The sequence below is a fragment of the Mustela lutreola genome, chromosome 7 (assembly GCF_030435805.1).
Source record: "Mustela lutreola isolate mMusLut2 chromosome 7, mMusLut2.pri, whole genome shotgun sequence".
NCBI classification, from domain to species: domain Eukaryota; kingdom Metazoa; phylum Chordata; class Mammalia; order Carnivora; family Mustelidae; genus Mustela; species Mustela lutreola.
In genome coordinates, this window is record NC_081296.1 from 116,472,618 (window position 1) to 116,493,797 (window position 21,180).

General features: G+C 38.6%; 1 protein-coding gene across 3 annotated transcripts in view; it reads right to left on the bottom strand.

The window, feature by feature from the left end:
* Window positions 1-21,180, bottom strand: part of PPP2R5E (protein phosphatase 2 regulatory subunit B'epsilon) — a 148,099-nt gene that overhangs the window by 21,555 nt on the left and 105,364 nt on the right. For all 3 annotated transcript variants that reach the window (XM_059182271.1, XM_059182272.1, XM_059182270.1), the window contains exons 5-7: window positions 17,308-17,400; window positions 963-1,093; window positions 781-840 (exon numbers count right to left, since the gene is read on the bottom strand). In XM_059182271.1, coding sequence (XP_059038254.1) covers window positions 781-840; window positions 963-1,093; window positions 17,308-17,400 — 284 coding nt within the window. The remainder of the gene's footprint in view (window positions 1-780; window positions 841-962; window positions 1,094-17,307; window positions 17,401-21,180) is intronic.

Here is a 21,180-nt window from a genome sequence, read left to right on the forward strand (position 1 = left end):
GCTTATGATAATCTAGCACAGGCTCTTATGCTCTTAACATCTAGTTGGATGATTCCCAAAAGCTTTTGTAATCAGTAACTCTTTATTTTTTCTTCTCCCCCAAAATCATTGCCCTCCTCACTTATGACCTTTCCAGGTGCAGACATCATTCCTGAAGTTTCTTTTCCAACTAAGAATACCACAGACACAGCAATCCTGCCTGGGGAAGTCACAGAAAAAACCATGTGACTCCACCTTCTTTTTCTCCTCACATTAGAAGAAGAAACTAAGTAATCACATTGTCCAGTCACATTAACCTCCCTTGTGTATAAAAACCTACACAGCAGCTGTCTCTTTCCAATTCATTCTACTTCTCCCAGCAGCAGCTGTTCAAGAACTACTCCTGGGTTCGTGGTTCCAACGAAAATGGCAATCTTTCCAATTTATTTTAACTTGCTTTCAAAAGATATGGCAAAGGACAGGTAGCCTAGAAACTACGAGAATAAGATGTTGTGGAGTAACAGGTTTGGGGGCAATTAGATGTATTTTCTCTGTAGCAATGAACGAACTGTTAGCTCTTTCAGTCATTCCAGTAGAAATGAGCAATGCATAATTGTGGGACAAGGAGGAACAAGAAATCACGTCTTGTAGAGTCAGTTGGGAAACATGGGAAAGCACAAATTAAGAGTGCCCCATGTACCTACAGCAAGAGATGTAGGTCAGCATTTCCCTGTGCCACTTGAATCTCATTCTCAAAACGCTATTCACCTGAGATTAGCCATTAGCTAAAAATGTGCTTACCTTCCTAATATTTCCAGCAGTTCAGCTACACCATTGAAGTGTTCTGTTTCATAAACAAACCTTTTTTAAACAAGAAAAGAAAGAATAAAGTCAGTACACGATGCTCAAATGTTTGAAGTTCATTTAACACTTCTATAAAACCACCAATTTTGCTTCTCCTTCTTCCCCCACCCTCCACTTACCTTAGAAAAATATTGTTAATCTGTTTTCGGATAAATGCTCTAAGACCAAGAAATTTGCCATAAATTCTGTGTAAGACTGTTTTTAAGTAGTCCCGTTCCCGAGGGTCTTCGCTGTCAAACAGCTCCAAAAGCTGTTGTAAAAGAAAAGACAGTGTAGCTGTCAAAAGTGGGTTCAGGAAACGATTTAGGAATTCTGCCACTCATCATTTAAAACCCCTCCCTCCTTTACTTCTTAAAAAAATTTCTTGAGTATCTATTAAGTGCCAGGCACCAGTAGCCAGTCTTTGGAAAACTGATTCATAAGTCAGGTAAGAGGCTTACATTCTACTGAAGAGACAGACACAATAACAGTAATCCTAACAACAATAATAAGAGAACACAAATACAGCTTTTAGAATGATCATCATGCAATTTTCTAAACTACCCACTTGTAGTAACCCTCCCTATAAGGTAGTTTTTGGTCTGTTTGTTTAAGCAGGCTTCACTCCAATGTGGGGCTTGAACTCACGACCCTGAGAGTGAGACCTGAGCTGAAATCAAGAGGGAAATGAACTGCCTGAGAGTCCCAGGTGCTCCCCTCCATAAGGTAGTTTTATCCCCATTTTACAGATGAGGAAAACGGAGCGCAGAAATGTTAGGTAATCTGCCCATGGTCTCACTAATGTATGGCAGAGTTGGGGTTCGAACCCAAGCAATCGAGGCCCTACAGTCTGTCATCTCAGCTGCTGCCCTGTTGTAAAATAAACTACCCACTGACCTTACGTTTCAAATACACAGTCAAGAGGAAGCTGTCAGATCTACTCGAGCATACAGGTAAATGAAACAACTTAACCCAAAGCCAACATTCAAAAGTCCCCAAAAGTACCGAAAATGTTCTCTTTGTAGAGCTTGGTTCTTGTTACACAAGTATGCTAACTTTGTAAAACCTGAGATGAACATTTAGCACTTCTGTATGTATGCTATATATGAATAACATTTGTTAAGTTTCTACTCATTTTTTTAAAATTTATTTATTTATTTGACAGACAAGAGATCTCAAGTAGGCAGAGAGGCAGGCAATGAGAGAGAGGAGGAAGCAGGATCCCTCTGAGCAGAGAGCCTGATGCGGGGCTCGATCCCAGGAGCCTGAGATCATGACCTGAGCTGAAGGCAGAGGCTTAACCCACAGAGCCACCCAGGCGCCCAAGGTTTCTACTCATTTTAAGCTAAAGTTCAAAACTGAATGATGATATCAACCTGACAACAAAAACACTCGTACATGAGTAATCAGAGCAGCATGATTCATAACAGCCCCATCGGAAACAATCCTAACGTCCACCAACTCATGCATGGATGAGCAAAATGTGCTCCAGTGGACTATTACTCAGCCATAAAAAGGAATGACTACTGATCTACGCCACTGCATGGATGAGCCTCTCAAACATCATGCTAAGTCAAAGAAGACGGACAAAAAAAATTATTGTAGAATTCCATTTATGTGAAATATCTGGACTATGGCCAATCCATACAGACAGCAGAAGGAAGAATGTCTGCTAAGGACCATGGTGTTTCTTTCAGGCCCGATAAAAAATGTTCTGTAATTTACAGTACTGATGGTTGTACAAGTTGGTGAATACACTAAAAACACTGAATTATAAACTTTAAAAGGGTGAATTTTATGGTATATGAATTATATCTCAATAAAGCTTTGTGTTTTTTTTTTAAATGACAGGTTCTGGGAAGGTTCTTCTCTAGCTGAAGAACGAACCCGGAGACTGGTTTGAATTTTACTGTGTTGCTCATATATTCATTATCATCACAGTAAAGCAGGACTTACTGTTTATCCTTAAGTTGACTTTATAGTAAAAGCATTTACTATAGTAAATGTAAAATATTTCAAGAACATATAGACAGTCTACAAAGCAACACAGACTACCATAATTACCAAAGAAGCTATCAAGACCTCCATAAGCATGAATCAGGTAATTAAGAGAGTAGGAGAATAACTCGGGCAGTAATCAAATAAATTATCTACTTTTGCTTGCTGCTTTTCTTTGAGCAGAAGACAAAATTATAGACAAAGAATGGCCCTTCAGATAATGGCAGGAAGTACAAACTGAGGGAGAATCTTTAAAATTGGTCAGTGAGACAGGTGCAATTTTTAGCTATACAATGTCATCCATCCATCCACCCATCCAAAAAATGAATTATCTCAGATAAATATGTGTGCCTATTAAGAGCCAGCCAATGGGCAAGGTGTCAGGGATATAATGATGAGCAAGACAGACAAAATCAGCTTTCACAGAGTCTAGTCTAAATGAGGAATCTAAGTAAACAAAGAGCATAAGTGGTTTAGGATGCTAAATACACAGCAGACAAATCTACTGTATTTGGGAGGATCAGAGTGATAGGGAGGGCTTCTGGAGGAAGTTACACCCAGGCTGACCCATGAAGAAGTTAGGAGGCTGAAGTGGAAGGAGAGTGTTCATGGCTGGTTCAAGAACACATACCGTCACCAGCAGCCTATCAGAAGAGAAGATCCTATTAAAATACCTGCCATCTCTCTGCCCATTCAGCCCCACAATCAATCAGCCAATCATTCAATCTCTGCATATGCCAGGAACTGTCCTTGTTCCTGTGCACACAGACACCACTGAACAAACTTGGAGCCCATTGGGAAATCAATGAGCAAGTCAACTATACATTTCCACAGGAAATAGTCTAAGGACGAAAGGTATGTGACAATTATAAGTAAAAAAAAAAAAAAAAAAAAAGTCCCATGGGTTCAGTATCTCTTATCTACAACACACACAAAATGATGTAAGATCTCTAACCTAATCTTATGCCTTGTTGATGGAAATAATTCATCTTTTAAGTTCAATTTTTTTAATCTGGTTTCTATTTTTAAGTGTTGTAAAAGGATGTAATGAGTAATCTGCAACCAACATAAATTAGAGAAAGTCTGAGGGAGTGTGCTGTTAGCAAAACCTGAATCAACTACACTTGTGTATATAATGTTAATCTTAAGAGCTTAATGAAAATAAAGTAATTAAGCAAAAATTATTTAACTAATGTTTTCATTAAGCCCTCAAAAAACATACATACACAAGCATCTAACTTAAGTCATTTACAAAGCCACAAATAAATAACTAAATATGTGTGTGTATACATATATACATAATATTCTATGAGAAAGAAAAATTACAGTATATAAATTATTTTCATGCTGCTCTACAGAACATATTTTTGATGATTTTATGGTGTAAAAGACAAAAGAGAACGTATAATAATGCACAGGCCCCAAAACGGGGAGTAGGATGAGCTCTGATTTCCAAAACAAAGTATGTCTTGTGCTTAGTCATATATACACTCCCCTCAAAAAAAGCAATGGGAAATACAATCCAGCAACTATAAATGCCCAGCGGACTGCACTCCCTACAATATAGCAACAACTTGTCAGAGAAAAGAAGCTGGAGAGTTTCCAAGGTGATTACAGAGCAAAGACAGACCTACCAACATGCTGACTCCTAGTTTACAAAACCACCCTTCCTGAACTTAACAAACAGGGATGAACTGTACAGTGATATAGCCAAAGAACCCTCCTTTGAGCGTCATTAAAAAAATCTACAGTAAAATGAGAAGGGCAAAATGAAAAAGGCAGTTAGGGTCTTCCAATCAGACAGGGTAGAGAAACTTTCTCCCCCAGAGCCCTCTCTGAGATGAGAATAAAGGAATAAAAAAGGAAGAAACACACAGAGCAGAGAGGAGTAGAGAGCAGATGAGACAAATCTGCAAATTTTTCAAAGATGGAAAGTGGATGGCAAGGGGTAACTATCTTGGGTTTCCTCTTCCTCCACTCTGCTAAGTGTTTTTCCATTCTGCCAGCAGGGATGGAAGCCAAACAAGAAGCAAGCCAGTTCACAGCAGAGAACCCTTAAAAGGCTTAAGAATTGAAGACGCCAGATATATTTGATGGCAAGGGTGTGGGGAGCGAAAAAGAGGCCTGGTTGAAAGTTTGTCGAAAGAGTAACAAGACCTCCCAGATCCATGTCCCAAGCAGTGGACTGAAGATTTACAATCGAAGTCTGGAGAGCATAAACATACAAGTCTCTAGTTTTCAAGACATTGTACACAGTAAAATGAAAAATTTATTGAAAATAAAAGGATTAAGTAAAACTCTGCATGCTGAGGAATGAGACATTTGCTGTCTCTTAGAATGAGACTAAGCCCCCAAAATTCTAGATGAAAGTAGGGGATACGAAGGTCCCTTTTGAGGGACCTCAGCCTCAGCCTCTTGACAGCCTCAAGAGGAAGCACCTATTGATACCTATTGATATTTGAGAGTTTCCTGATGAGAGAGCAAGGTCTCTGCACAGTGTTCTAAGTGTCTCCCATCTGTGTGTATGCACACCGGCATGTGAGCGCAAACACACACATTCTAACAAGGTTCTTAGATGGCCCTAAGAGGCTCTATGGTGACTACCATATGACTATGAAGCCAAGGATCATCAGACATCCTAACATAAAAGATGGAGACCAAAACAATCATTTAGAACTCAGAGGAAATAGCCACAATGCAAGTAAAAACAAACAAACAAACAACAACAACAAAAACAAAAAAACAAAAAAACCACAGAAAAGAACTTATCCTCAGAAATAAACAAATCTGCTGGATCCCTGAAACAAAACCAGAACTGTTACAGACGAATATTCAGAAAATAAAAAAGAACTTTTGGAAATTCAGGACATAACAGAAATAAAAAGTTCAGAAGAACTGGAACATTAGAATGAACAAATGTATCCTGAAAGTATAACCAAAAGAAGACCATTTTAAAGAAGAAGATAACTAGAGGATCAATCCAGAAGGTCCAACACGTTCCAAAAAGGCACAGAAAATAGGTACAGAGACACCAAGCAAAGAAAATGAAATTATCTGACAAAGAATTCAATGCAATTAAAAGAAAAATAAGACATGAGTTTCAATATATATAAGGGCCATTATGTTCTCTGTACAATTAATAAACAAAGACCTGCACCAAAGCACATAACTTTGAATTATCTGGACGCTGGGGACAGAGTAGATCTCAAAAGCTTAGGGACACAATGGGACACTGTAAAGCATAAGGAGTTCAGCCGGTGCAGGCCTCCTCAATACCAACACCAGAAATAGAAGACAATCGAGAATTCCCTAAAACTTCTGAGGAAATATGGGTTCTAACCCATAACTCTCTATCTGGCCAAAATGTCAATCAAGTATGTGGGCAGAATAAACATGTTTCGAGAACTAGGGCTTGAAAAATTTATATCCCATTCATACTTTCTTAGGAAGCATCTAGAGGATGTATCCTGCCAAAATGAAAGAAAGGGAGATAAGCCAGGAAAAACACAGTACAGAAGAGTGGCGAAGGGACGTCCCAGAACGACCACTGTGGCTCCAGCCAAGGGGAAGCCACCCGTGCTGACTAGCTCAGGATGATGGGGCTCCAGCTTCAGGAAGGAGGCCTCCAAGGACAACAATGGAACCGAGAGGCTGGCTGGTGCGTGGGCCAGACTAGGAAGAGTTGTACGGTGCTCTCAGAAAAGAACTGAGCAGTGAACAAGTAACCCATACACAGGAAAGCAAGCATGTGAAAAATAAGGCACATTATTCATCCCAGAGGTTTTCGAAAAAGCTCTGTAAGAAATGCAATCATAGTCTAAAATGTGTCTCGGCTGAGAACATGTACACAGTCCTACTAATGCAACACTACAATTTCATTTCATTAGATTTTGTGACATAAATAACCACATTATTAAGATGTAGATGTGGGAGATACAGAGGGAGACATATAATGATTTATAGTAGGAAAAGGTTTTTTTTTTTAAAGATTTTATTTATTTATTTGACAGAGAGAGATCACAAGTAGGCAGAGAGGGGAAGGGAAGCAGGCAACCTGCTGAGCAGAGAGCCTGATGCGGGACTCGATCTCAGGACCCCGAGATCATGACCTGAGCCGAAGGCAGCGGCTTAATCCACTGAGCCACCCAGGCACCCAGGAAAAGTTTTTCAAAATCAAGAAACAGCAGTACAAGAATGCCTGTTAGAGATAGGAAGATACATAGAAGCAAACAGCTAAAGACTTGAATGTGGTTACTTCTAGGGAGTGAGACTCAGCTGGGGAAGGACTGAGGCAGCAGACTGCTATTTGTCTTTATAATCCATATAAATATACTTGAATTTTTTTAAACAGACATTACTTACTAATTCAAAAAAATTAAAGATTTATTTATTTGAGAGAGAACAGGAGAGAGCACGAGCAGGAGGGGCTGAGGGAGAGGGAAAGAGAACCTCAAGCAGAGTCCACACTGAGCAGAGAGTCCAATGTGAGGCTCAGTCTTACGACCCTGAGATCATGACCTGAGCTGAGACCCTGAGATCATGACCTGAGCTGAAACCAAGAGTCGGATGCTTAACGGACTGCACCACCCCAGGCGCCCCAATTAAAATTCTTTTTAAAAATTAAGAGCAAAAGGCTTGAAACAAAAAGCCCAACTGCCCTTTACTATGATAAAGAAGCAACTACCATGCCCCATTCCATGTAAAAAAGATTTTAAAGAACATCAGAAATGCTTAAATAAACAATCAGTGAAACTGCTATTCTACATCTATTTTACATGTTTTTCATGTAAATGATATTTTCATCCAAACTAAAATCAGGTCTCCATATTTCTGGCTTTGTTTTTAACTTTAGCTCTTCTACCACCTGAAAAATACCTTCTGAATACCTTTGCTCATGAGAAAACAGTCCAGAACCAAGCAGCAAGAGCCAACAGCAGCCTGACTCCAACAAATGAAAACAACTCAAGAGGACCAACACATCAAATGAGCTGATCTACGGGCACCACTGAGAAACACAGTATGGACAAAAGATCTAAAAGTTACACATTACAAGCTTCTAGCAATTCTGACTTTAAGACTCCTCTGGGAACTCAGTATAAAAATTTCAAAGGTGTAAGTCCTTTAAACATGAACAAGTCTGCCAAGTTGCAATGCTTTTATTTTCTTCCTAATTTCAGGCATTCTTCCCACAAACTAGAGAAGTCCATTCTTTTTTCCCTCAAGCTTTCATTTAGACTGATTCAACAAAAGCTGGCGATTTAAAATTTTAAGACAATCAATTTGGTCAGCATTTCAAGAAAGAGTGGTTATTCTACATAATGATGCACTTAGTGGGATGCAGGCAGGGACTAGCTACATAATTTGTGGGGCCCAATGCAAAATGAAAATGCAGTGCTCCTTGTGCAAAAACCACAAAGAGTTCAAAACAGCAACAGCAGCAAAGCATGAAACCAACAACAGGGCCCCTCTCGGCATAGGGCCCCGAGTCACGGCCCAAGCTGCACACCGCAGAGCTGGCTCTGGACACAGGAGCCGCAAACGCTGAAGCCCTTCTCCACGGCTGCTACACTCTAGGATGGACTGGATGGGGCGAGGTGAAGAGTAATTGGTAATGGCTATCTGATAAAATTCCTCATCGACTAAGTTCTCTTAAGTTTTATTTGCTATAGAGACTCTGAGAGAGAAATGCAAACATTTTGACATATTCAAGGAACTTGTTTGGAAAATAGCTCTTTGTATTAGAGCTGAGATTCAAGGCCTCGTGGAATTTATTTCAGTTTAGAACTTAGAAAATTTTTAACCGGTTGGTTTGTGTCTTGTCCAATGTGTCTTGAGTATTTATTTATTTATTTATTTATTGAGTTTTTAAAGCACAATAATAAAAGGTGACTTTTAAGGACAGGGTAAACTATTTGCATAATTTGCATGATAATTACGGCACCTTTCAGCTAAATATAACTGCAAATGTGAAATACAAATGCTAAATCGCAATCTCCAGCAGTACATATGTTTATGGGGACGCTTGAATAGTATGTCTCTTAGCAACCACTGACTGCTTTTCAGATTTGCAGAGTGGTTGAAAGCAGTCTTTAGAAATATGCTACTAAACTCTTGCCACAATAATACACCCAGTGAAATAATTCAAGGTTTGGCAACCCATCTTTGGCAGGGGCGGGTTGGGGGGAGAGGCGGGCAGAGCGGAGATCATAAAGAAACCATTTTCCCAACTGTCCTAACACAGATGAAAATTATCTTCATTGGGAAAAGACACGTTCCATAAGCCTAAGCCAGGCTGCACGCTTTATAGCATAAAGGCAGTTACTATGTCTAAAATCAACAACATTACCTTAGACAGGAGTGCACTATGTAATCAATTGACTATCCTTGATAATCTGACAGCTTTCTTGTGTAAAGACTTACATTAAGTACATAAGAAATGCTAAATGTTATGTAAATCTAGATTTAATAAAAATTACAATGAAATTTAAACAAGTCAGTCAGTCAGTCATACCATTCTTAAATTAAAAAAACAGCAAACTCTTCAAAGGTACATACAAGTCACAGAGAGTTTTGTCTGGCCCACACAAAAATCTAGATTTCCAGGTTCTCTTAACCTCTCTAGGTCATTACTGTTTCAGTCACTCCCTGTCACACCTAAACTACACCATTACCTATCACTTGTCTGGACTCTGTAAAGATCTGAATGTGTTATCCCTGTTTTTCACCTGTTAAAGGTATATGATCCTGGCACTAATAAATATTTACTTCTAACACTGGAAGAAATCAATGGTGAAATGAACCCAAGGACAGGAGAGACCACATTTAACATCTGAAAAAAAAAAAAAAAAAATCTCAATAACCAGAGAGGAGCCATATAAATAGAGTCCAAAGGGTTTCTTTGATTTTTAGAATGGTTTAAGTCGGATTTCAAAAAATTCTAACATGCTAGTTAAGATGCTGATAGACCAACACCATATGACTTCGCAGCCTGAGGCTATTCTAGAAGGTATTACAAAAGAAGATTTTTTTTTTTTTAAGATTTTATTTATTTATTTGACATTTGACAGACAGAGATCTCAAGTAGGCAGAGAGGCAGGCAGAGAGAGAGGTGGGGAAGCAGGCTCCCTGTTGAGCAGAGAGCCCGATGCAGGGCTCAATCCCAGGACCCTGAGACCATGACCTGAGCCGAAAGCAGAGGCTTAACCCACTGAGCCACCCAGGCGCCCCCAAAAGAAGATTCTCAAAACAAGAACTGATCCTAATAGAAATAGTAGTTATAGCAGTAACATAACATTTACTGACCAATGACTCCTGTCAGGAATTGTTCCAAGTGCTATGTCTGTATTCGCTTATTAAATCTCCACAACAACCTGAGCATTGTATTGTGGATATTTTGCATTTATTTTTCAGATGAGGAAACTGAGGTAAAGCAGTCACAGAACCTGCCCAAGGCCATGCACTACAAAAATGCCAGAGTCTGAATTCAAACCAGCATATATACACTTAACCACCAATCTATACAACTTCCTGATGAGGACAAAAATTAGTATTGAAAAGGACTCTTGAGGCAATACTGGCAGCTTTCCATTGAACTTCTGATTTTATTTCATTTTATATTTTTTTATTTATTTGTCAGAGAGATGGAGAGCACAAGTAGGCGGGGCAGCAGGCAGAGGGAGAGGGAGAAGCAAGCTCTCTACCGAGCAGGGAGCCCGATGTGGGGCTCGATCCCAGGACCTTGGGATGATGACCTGAGCCGAAGGAAGACGCTTAACTGACTGAGTCACCCAGGCACCCCAGAACTTCAGATTTCAAAAGGGCATATACATATATAAGTGATGAAAGGAAGGAATCACAACAAATGTGAAGTACAAATGAATGGGGCAGTCTTAGAGAAACAGTCTTAGGAAGCCTAATGCACAGAATCAGCTGAGGCTTATAAGAAATGTCAGGCAACAAAATAAGAATGTACTTGCAATCTAGATATTTTTACTACTCATACTGATTATAACATACATGTTCATTATTTTTTAAATGTTAAAAAACAGAAAAATACAAAAATTAGAAAGTGGTGATCATCACATATAATCACATTCTACCAGATGACTAACAACAATTTGGTGTACTGCCTTCCAAAAGTTTTAGTGCATATACAAACCCTCCTTTTCCCTAAAATAAGACTCAGATTCAAAAAATTCATACTGTTCCAGAACGTGCATGTTACCCTTAAAAATAGATCATGTGTAGCTCTCATTCTCTTTACCATCTGAATATTCCATTATATGAATGTCCATGGTTTATTCAACTAAACCCCTACTGAGGAACTCTTAAATTGTTTCCAATATTTCTAATAATTATTAACAATGACACATTCAATATCCTTGTACGTATATCTTTGTGTACCCATCTGACTACTTAAGGAATTGCTCAGTGTAAAATTTAAGTTGATAGAATTTAAACTGACAGAATACTATCAGTTTTCCTCTTCAGAGGGGTATACCAAGTTAATACATACATATATATGCACAACACATATCTCTATTTATCTATATATAGGTACATTTTGGGGGGGTTTTGGCACACTAAAAAGGGTCTTTTCTACCCAAGCCTCTGCTATGTTCCAGTCTCCCACTGTATCTAGGCCACACTGGTGTGTCATTGTGGTGGTTTTTCTTCTTTTAAGATTTTATTTGTTCATTTGTTTGTTTGTTTATAGCACACGAGTGAGGGGAGAGGCAGAGGGAGAAGAGAGGCAGAGAGAGAATCTCAAGCAGGCTCTGTGCTAAGGGCAGGGCTCAGTCTCACAACCCTGAAATCAGAACCTGAGCCCAAATCAAGAGTTGAATGCTTAACCGACTGAGCCATCCAGGAGCCCCTATGCCATACTGATTTCATTCATGTACCTTTATAGTTATATATGTTAAACATTTATATGTTTTAATATCTAATAGGCAAGGGATCATAATACTTTTCTTTTTCAAAAATCTTTTATTTCATGAACTTTTGAAATTTTCAAATAAAAAATCTACTGAACTACTGAAAATTTTTTAAATATTTTATTTTTTATTTGAGAAGGGGAGAGAGAGAGAGAGCATGAATGTGGGGAGGGAGAGGGAGAAGCAGACTCTCCTGTTAAGCAGGAACCTGACATGGGATGTGATCCCAGGACTCTGGGATCATGATCTGAGCTAAAGGCAGATGCTTAACTGACTGAGTGGCCCAGGTGCCCCCAAACAACTGAAATTTTAATTAGAACTGCACCAAATGTATAAATTAACTTGACATTCTATGGATATCCTCATGATGGCAAATTTCCCATCTAGGAGTATGTTATTTATTCAAGGCTTCTTTGCAAAATCTTCCTTTAAGTTTCACATAAACTTTTACATTTCATTTCAAAAGGTGGAGATTTTAAAATTAATACTGGAATCAAGAAAAATAAGATATTCTGCTAATGTGGGTAGATAATATAGTATGAGAAGTATATTTAAAAAGGAATTAGTATTTAATGAGCAACTATTATAAACCATGCATGGTAACAGCAGATGTTTTTACAAGTCAGACCGTTTTATCTCATAACAAGTCTACTTGTTAAAAGAGAGGTCACCATTATAGCCATTTTACAGAAGAAAACACTGACGCTCAGAAAAGTCAAAAATCTGCCCAAGTTTTCAAATATTTGTTTACAAGTGAAGGAAGGGAGCCTGTCTTTGTATGTATAGTGCCAACTCAATTAAGCAGATTTACCAACTGTCAGTTTGGGGGCACATCCTATTTTCCTGTCACCGCATGTTACAAATGAGGAGACTCGAGCTTGGACAGAGAGTGCAGTAATTGGCTGAAAGTCACACTGCCGAGTAGGTGGGAAAGCCGGGGTTTTAAGCAGTTCTGTCTTACCCCACAGCACATATTCTTAGCTCCTGCAATATATACTACTTAAAGTATACAGAGGAGTCAGGATGCAAATCCACAGCTTGTTAACTTTCTTTCCACTACATCATGTTGAAATAGCTCAATTCTTATTTTGCTTTTGTCTTTATTGATGGGAAAAATGAGAGTCAGAATAGTCTGTAAAAAATACCGCTAGCTGCTATAGAAAATAAGGTTTAAATCTCATGGCTAGAATACATTATGCCTAACTAAATAAAAAAAATTTAAGTTGAGATCACTGAAATTCCTTTTGAGAATCCCCAGAGAATAAAAAATCTGCTCAAAGAAGAAGAATGCAATCAATGTCACCCCGACTTGCAAGAGGGGGAAGGTATGAGGGTTCTCATGTTGTAAGAAAACCAGGCTTACGAACAAACACACCAGAACTAGGTGGCACAATTGGGGGGGGGGGGTCTGAGGAGAGAGAAACAGGCAGGGGAAAGCGGGGGTGTAAATCATGAATAAGCTGGCTATAGGGTACATAAAGGAAGGGGCTGAAGCTCAGAGACAGGTAAGGCATGGTGGCAGGAGGAAAAGGCAGCGGGGAGGGGCAGCAACAATGCCTTAAGTTCCAAAAGGCCAACCAGGTCCCAGGTTGGAAATAAATCTCCCAGAAAGGGAGCTCAGGAAAATTACATAGGGGATTGAGACCCCACTCCTAGAGGGGGCTGGGATTCCAGGGAAATCATCAGTAGACCAAAGGGTAGGAAAAGGGGCAGCAGACCGATGCAACAGGTTACCAACATGAATGAACAGGATATTCTGGAAAATGGCAGCTAATCGGCACCCAGGGCTTACCCCAACATGATAGGTAATGCTCTGTTAGTCATATGATTATATCCAAGTATCACCCAGTGGCGTTACTGATTTTGCCAATACTCTGCCTATCCCTTTCCTGACAAATTCAGGAACTTCTGGGAGCCCTGGGGTGAAGGTTGAGTTCATCACCAGACCCAGCAGAGGGAAGGTAAAGGAGGCAAAGTTTGTAAAAAATGAGGCAAAGGCTATAGAAGGATTCACTATATACTTGATTTCTTGTCTCCGACAAAATTCAGAGACAGATGATCAATCACATGGGTTTTAAGTACTTGGGACAAAATTACCAATAAGTAACAGTAGCCCCCAGAAGTTCATCAATGTCTCCAAGGCAGATGAACGGCATTCCTTTTTATAAGAAAGTCTCAAAGCCCATAGATAAGAGGATGCTGTAAAGACACAGTGTTGGCTTCTACCAGAGCATCTGACAGCCCCTACACTCTCCTAATGAACAATAACCAAAAAAAACTTTAAGCATTTTTTTAAAAAAAGATTTATGTATTTATTTTAGGGGCAGGGAGCAAAGGGAGAGGAAAAGAGAGTCCCAAGCAGACTCTGCGCTGAGCAGAGAGCCTGACGCAGGGCTCAAGCACACAACCCTGAGATCACAACCTGAGCCGAAACCAAGACTCGGATGCTCAACTGACTGCACCCCCCCCGGTGCCCTGAACAGAATTTTAAAATTTAAGAAGGATGATGCTATTCTAGAGTAAATTTCTAACAGGTTGGAGGATGGAATCCAAAGACTGCGGATTAATGAACCTGTTCTAAAATAGAGGAAAGCTGCTGAAGACATGCCGAAGGCCTCTGTCACCAGTGCTGGCTACTCTAACAATTTTAATCAATGACCTGAGACGAAACCAACAGCTACTAGTACAGTTAAGAAAGTCAAAGATGTGATAAAGATGGAAGGCACAACGAATACAGTGGAAGACAGACTCAAGATCGAGAAAGACTTCAAAAGGCTTGGAAGAAATGATATTCTGCAGGAATCTATGTTAAAGCCTACACTTAGATTAAAAGGGAAACTGTACAATGAACAAAAAACAAGGGAAAACATATCTTTACAACATCATGCATAAAACTAAATTAGAAATCAGCTCAAGGGGCCCCTGGGTGGCTCAGTGGGTTAGACCTCTGCTTTCGGCTCAGGTCATGGTCTCAGGGTCCTGGGATTGAGCCCTGCATCGGGCTCTCTGCTCAACAGGGAGCCTGCTTCCCCACCTCTCTCTCTACCTGCCTCTCTGCCTGCTTGTGATCTCTGTCTGTTAAATAAATAAATAAAAGCGTTTTTAAAAAAGCTTTTTTTTTAAAAAAGAAAGAAATCAGTTCAAGACCACAAGCTTAACATAAGTTAACGTAAGTTAACAGCAAGAAAGAGCAGCAAGAATAGCTAATGGGACTTGCCCTTTAAGAGACCCACACAAGGGAATGTAGAACCCAACTCTAAGCTGTGGGGGACCGGCCAGGCTCAGGGCGCTATGTTCATACATAGACATCACTTTTAAAGACAAATGGACACATGCTGAAGACTTCCAAAACAGACAAATGAGATAGGGCTGACAGAAGTAAAGACGCAGTCTAGAACAGAGAATGCAAACTGACAGCTGCTAAGCTAGATCCAGAAGGCAGATGGGTTTAGTTCACCAGAACATTTCACATAAAAATCTGGATTTGTTTCTCTTGGGCAGGGCGAGGGGGGGGGGAGGGTCTCTAACTGAAAGAAGAGGGGCAGCCAAAGCTCATAGAAACCTGTCTACCTCCTATTGTCTGACACCTGGTCACCAACTTGTTAGAAATGAGGCTACAAGCATTTGAGCTGCTACTTTACTCCTGTTCCTAGGAAAAAGCCAAGAGGTAAACATAAGTGCTGTGTTCTAAGACCTGAAACATTATGTCCAAGCTAGTGAACACTAAAGGACTACTCTGGGAAAATAAGGCCAAAAGGTACAAAGTATAGGGAGGTTCAACATAAAGAACTTTCTAATAAAAAACAGAACAATCTGCCCAGATATGTGGTCTTTCCGCACTAAAAAAGAGAAAATGGGAGTCACCCCTTCTCAGGGTCTCAAAGGAGACTAACTCACTGGGTGAAGAACTAGAACAGACAACCCAGAACACCCCTTTTCAAGTCTGGGTTTCTCTGATGTTTTAAGCTTATAAGCTTTATTATCACCAGTACCCATCAACCACGAAGAACACAGTGAGCTGGGCTGGGCCTAGCATGCTTTTCACGTGAAAAAAAAGCACTGGCTTCATCCTGAGATCCTAGTTCTTACTGTTTCCATGTAAACTAAACACAGCCTTCACTATCTGATCTTCCTGGGTATTTTAATTTACCATAAATATAAAGGAACTTTAATATTTCATTAGTGTTGAGAAGTGAGGGCTAGTCCTACCTTGAAGTCATTCCAAGTTACAGTGAGGGGAATCACAAGGAGGCATCATTGACACAATGGACAGAAAACCAGAACAGGAAATGTGCTTGAGAAAACTTGAAGAAGTTTCTAGACATCAGTTTATTCATCTACAAAATGGGCCTGAAATTTAGCGGTGTCTGTTTCAGATTATGGTATGAATGAAAATAATGTATATAAAGATGCTCTGACAATTACGAAGTGCTTTATAAATGCAAGGACTTTCCAGTACAAAACACAGACCTGTTAACGTGTTGCTTTTTTGTCTGAAATGCATTTTGCCTTCTTGGTATAAAAATCTGGATCAGTTGACCTATTCACCCAATGTTCTATGTAACCACCTATTTACCTACCTCTCTTTATCCAAAGCCTCTTTGCTAAAAACCCCACTTTTCCAAAGCCTCTCAACCGAACACATACCAAATTCTAAATTTATTAATTGAATTAAGGAAGGGAAATGAGGTCATCACAAATGTTATCAATCTTTATCCAGGTAAGACATAGAAGACCAACTTCTGGCCAAAGTAATATTTGAACTTTGAAGTTCTGCTTACTGGCTCACTAGGAGATAAATATTTATTCTTATCAACATGAGGTATTCATTAATCATTTAAAAAGGAGCTACAATACCCCATACACCAGTTGGCTCAAGTACCGATTTTTAGAGATGAATGTCAACAACAGGACCAAGAAGGTGTTACCTAAAAATTCAATGTCATGAACATTCCCAAGTTCCAGGTAAAAAGGAAGATGTGGTCTATTGTTATAAAATATAAAATGGCAAATCAAGAAGAATATGCACCCCAAGAAGCTCCAAACAGATGGGTGAGAGTTAATCACTTTAGAGGAATTTTAAGGTATTAAGCAGTGCTATTTCCTAGCTGTGAAAGCTCATTAGTATCTGACTTTACTTAATGAAGGTTATTTATGCTCTTGACCGTGCTTATTCAGTTTTAACAGATCTATGCAATAGTTCCTTAAGAATCCTTATGCAAATAGGAGTTTTCAGGCTACAGAAAGATTCACACAAACTAGAGGTCTTATATATGAAATTCCTTTATAATTAAATTTTAAGAAACTGCAGAGATTTAGGCATTATCATTCCTTGTTGTTTAAAACAAAATTAATTTCCTTCAATAAACTAACAAATTGAAGAAGTACCTATTACTTTTAACAGGCAATAATGGAACTAACTTATGTATACAGTATTTGTTTAAAAGTTGATAGAACCATTGCGGAAAGATTTTAAACAATGAAGAGAAAAGGTAAAGTGTTACAACTGAATAATCAATACAAAGCATAAAACTTTCTCTGTTTTGCTTACCTGTAATACAAATTTCTGATCTATGTATTTTTTGGCAATGCTGGGTTGGAATTCTTGGCTTTCCAAAAATCGTATGAAAAATTCATATACAAGCTGTAACAAACAGATTATAGTTAATTTCAAATTATAATTCACTGAGCGTAGTATCAAAAAACCATAAAAAGCCTGTAACACTGAAGCTGACAGGGCTTAGAAAATTGAGTTTTAATATCAGTTATAAGCTATGCTAGCCCTTCTTTTTTTTTTTTTTTTTTTTAAGATTTTTATTTATCTATTTGACAGACAGATTACAAGCAGGCAGAGGAGATAGGCAGAGAGAGAGAGAGAGGAGGAAGCAGGCTCCCCGTCGAGCAGAGAGCCCGATGTGGGGCTCGATCCCAGAACCCCGGGACCATGACGCGAGCTGAAGGCAGAGGCTTTAACCCAGAGCCACCCAGGCGCCCCTATGCTAGCCCTTCTTGTGGCTCATAGTTGCTATTATGTTTTTTAACTTTTTTAATTAAAAATCTGAAAATACAGCCAAACAAAGCAAATCCCCCACTGCCTCACCATTTATGATAACCACTGTTAACAATTTAATGTATGAACCTCCTGATTTTTTTATATTTCTGCAACATATCAATGAACTATAAATATATTTTTATATAGTTTTCAAGTTACTTTTACCATCTAAACATACAATTGATGTCAATAATATCTAAGCTATCGGGGCGTCTGGGTGGCTCAGTGGGTTAAAGCCTCTGTCTTCGGCTCAGGTCATGATCCCAGGCTGCTGGGATCGAGCTCCACATCAGGCTCTCTGCTCAGCAGGGAGCCTGCTTCCCCCACCCTCTCTCTCTGCCTGCCTCTCTGCCTACTTGTGATCTCTGTCTGTCAAATAAATAAAATCTTTAAAAAAAAATAATAATAATAATAATAATAATATCTAAGCTATCATTCTTAGTAGCTACAAGTAGGCCATTATACATAATTTATAATGAATAATTCCATTATTCATAATCAATTTAACCAATCTCCTATGTTTGGACATCTAAATAGTTTCTGATTTACTTCTACGTCAAATTATGCCACAATGTGTATTATGTAATAATATACATCATGGTGCATTTGCTCAATTATTTCACAAGGAAATATTTCTACAAGTGAATTAATTGTTAGGGCAAAACATATCCAAACATTTTAGGATTTTCAACACCCACTGCTAAATCTCCTTTCAGAAGATGTATGGCAATTTATACTCCTCTACCCAATACATGATAGTTTATCAGAATACTCTCATCTGCAAGGAATAAAAATATCCTCATCTGTAGAGTCAATCTCAAATAATCGTTCTGGTAAACAGTAGAAGATCACTGTTTATGCTCTTTGCAAAATAAATCTATGTTAAAGTATACATTAGATCCTGGTGGAGTATAGAACAGTATATAAAAAACAGAACTTTTTTTTTTAGGTAATTGATTAATCTTTTTTTTAAATTAGCATATAATGTATTACTAGCCCCAGGGGTACAGGTCTACGAAATCGCCAAGTTTACACTTCACAGCACTCACCATAGCACACACCGTCCCCAATGTCCATAACCCCACCACCCTCTCCCTCCCTGCTGCCACAACCCTCAGTTTGTTTTGTGAGATTAAGAGTCTCTTATGGTTTGTCTCCCTCCTGATCCCATCTTGTTAAAAACGGAACTTTTAACAAGAGACAGGCAGGCACTGGAAGTATAGCTCTGCCCCTTACTAACTGTGTAACCCTAGGCAAGCTCATTTCGCTAAGACTGTTTCTTCACCTGAATAACAGGGGATGACAATCCCTAAGATTAAATGTGATAATATATATAAAGCGCTATGCACAGTGACTAACACACAACACCATTATCACTTTTGCCTAAAACAGCGTTCTCAAACTTTTCAGTCTTGTTCCTTTACATTTAAAAATTGTTGAAGATTCCGGGACGCCTGGGTGGCTCAGTTGGTTAGGCAGCTGCCTTCGGCTCAGGTCATGATCCCAGCGTCCTGGGATCGAGTCCCGCATTGGGCTCCTTGCTCAGCAGGGAGCCTGCTTCTCCCTCTATCTCTGCCTGCCATTCTGTCTGCCTGTGCTCGCTCTCTCCCCCTCTCTCTCTCTCTGATAAATAAATAAAATCTTTAAAAAAAAAAAATTGTTGAAGATTCCAAATCTTTTGTATATATAACATATATATATATGAAAATACACATTTATATATGTAAAGTCAGAAACACAACCTAAGAAAATTAAAAATACATACTTACTATTTCATTTTAAGGCAATAAAATATATTACATATTAACATATGTTTTTGTGGGAAATAACTTTATTTTCCAAAAAGAATTACTAAGAAGCATTATTTTTCTTATTTTTGAAAAATCTCTTAAATTGAGTATTAGAAAACAGATTATTGTCTGCTTCCATATTCAATCCATTACAATATACTGTTTTGGTGGAAGTAGACAAAGAAATCAAGCCTCATGCAGAACTAACAGTATGAAAAAGGATGAGTATTTTCATAATCTTTTCACATAATTGTGAAAATTCTTCCTTGATACTACACCAAAACTTGAGTTTCTTAAACAGAAGTTGCAATGCAGCATTTGAAGCCAAAATCAATTAATTTTTCATACTCTGTAACACTCAATTCCAATTGTCTGTCTTACACTTCGAAAGGATTTTTATCCATGCATGGTTTCCTAACATCATTCACTGGCCAACTGGAAAATACTGGTTCACCGAGTTACACAGATTTTTCAAATGCTGACAAGTTTTATTATATGGTATCCAAATTCCTATTCCTTAAAATCTCCAATTTTATCAAAAAGTCTAAGCTTTTTTTTTTTTTAAAGATTTTATTTATTTATTTGAGAGAGAGATAGTGAGAGAGAGCATGAGAGGCGAGAAGGTCAGAGGGAGAAGCAGACTCCCCATGGAGCTGGGAGCCCGATGCGGGACTCGATCCTGGAACTCCGGGACCGTGACCTGAGCCGAAGGCAGTTGCTCAACCAACTAAGCCACCCAGGCGCCCAAAAAGTCTAAGCTTTTATAAACAATAAAGTTCAAGGTGACAGCAGAAAAAGTTTTCCAAAATTATAATTCTAAATTTTGCTTGAATGCTCTAATTTTATCAGTTGTTTTGTCTATTTTCAAGAAAACATCCACCAAATACCCAGGACAGAACTACAGTTTGCCAGACATTCCTTCCAGTAAAAATACTTCATGAAAAACCAGCTAGTTTAGCTGGTAGCTCAATCAATCACATAAATGCTTTAGCACAAGACAAATTGATATACTTCAGTATGTAGTCACTGGGCTTTGGGCATACTTCCATTTCCCTCTTTGTCACAAAGAGTATTTTTAAAATTGTGTACTCATAGGTCAAGATTTAATATTTAATTTCATAATTCTTATTGCTTTTCCAAGAACATTTTTAAATGAAATTGCCCTTTTTTTTTTTTAATTGTCAGCCCACGGCAGTAAAGAATATGATTACAAAACTAATTTGCCACAACCATCTTGATTTGTGCTAAGGCAGCAGCAATTTCAACCACCAATGCTTTTACAACTATCCGTTCCAACATCAACACAGTGAAAACAGCAAATAGCACAGTAATATTATGAAACTAAGTTTTGACTTTGCAGGCCTGAAAATCAGGGCTTGGGCTCCCCCAAGGGTCTGCTGTTACCACTAACCTAAACGCATCATACAGTGACCTTACAAGACTTCAGACTCTAACTTAACACTTTAGTTAGGTATTCACATTAGGATTTTACTTTAAAGTAAAAAAAAAAAAAAAAAAAAATGTTTTCTCTTTGAAACTCTGAATTTGAAAAACTTCTTGCCCAATGATCTGAACATTGTCA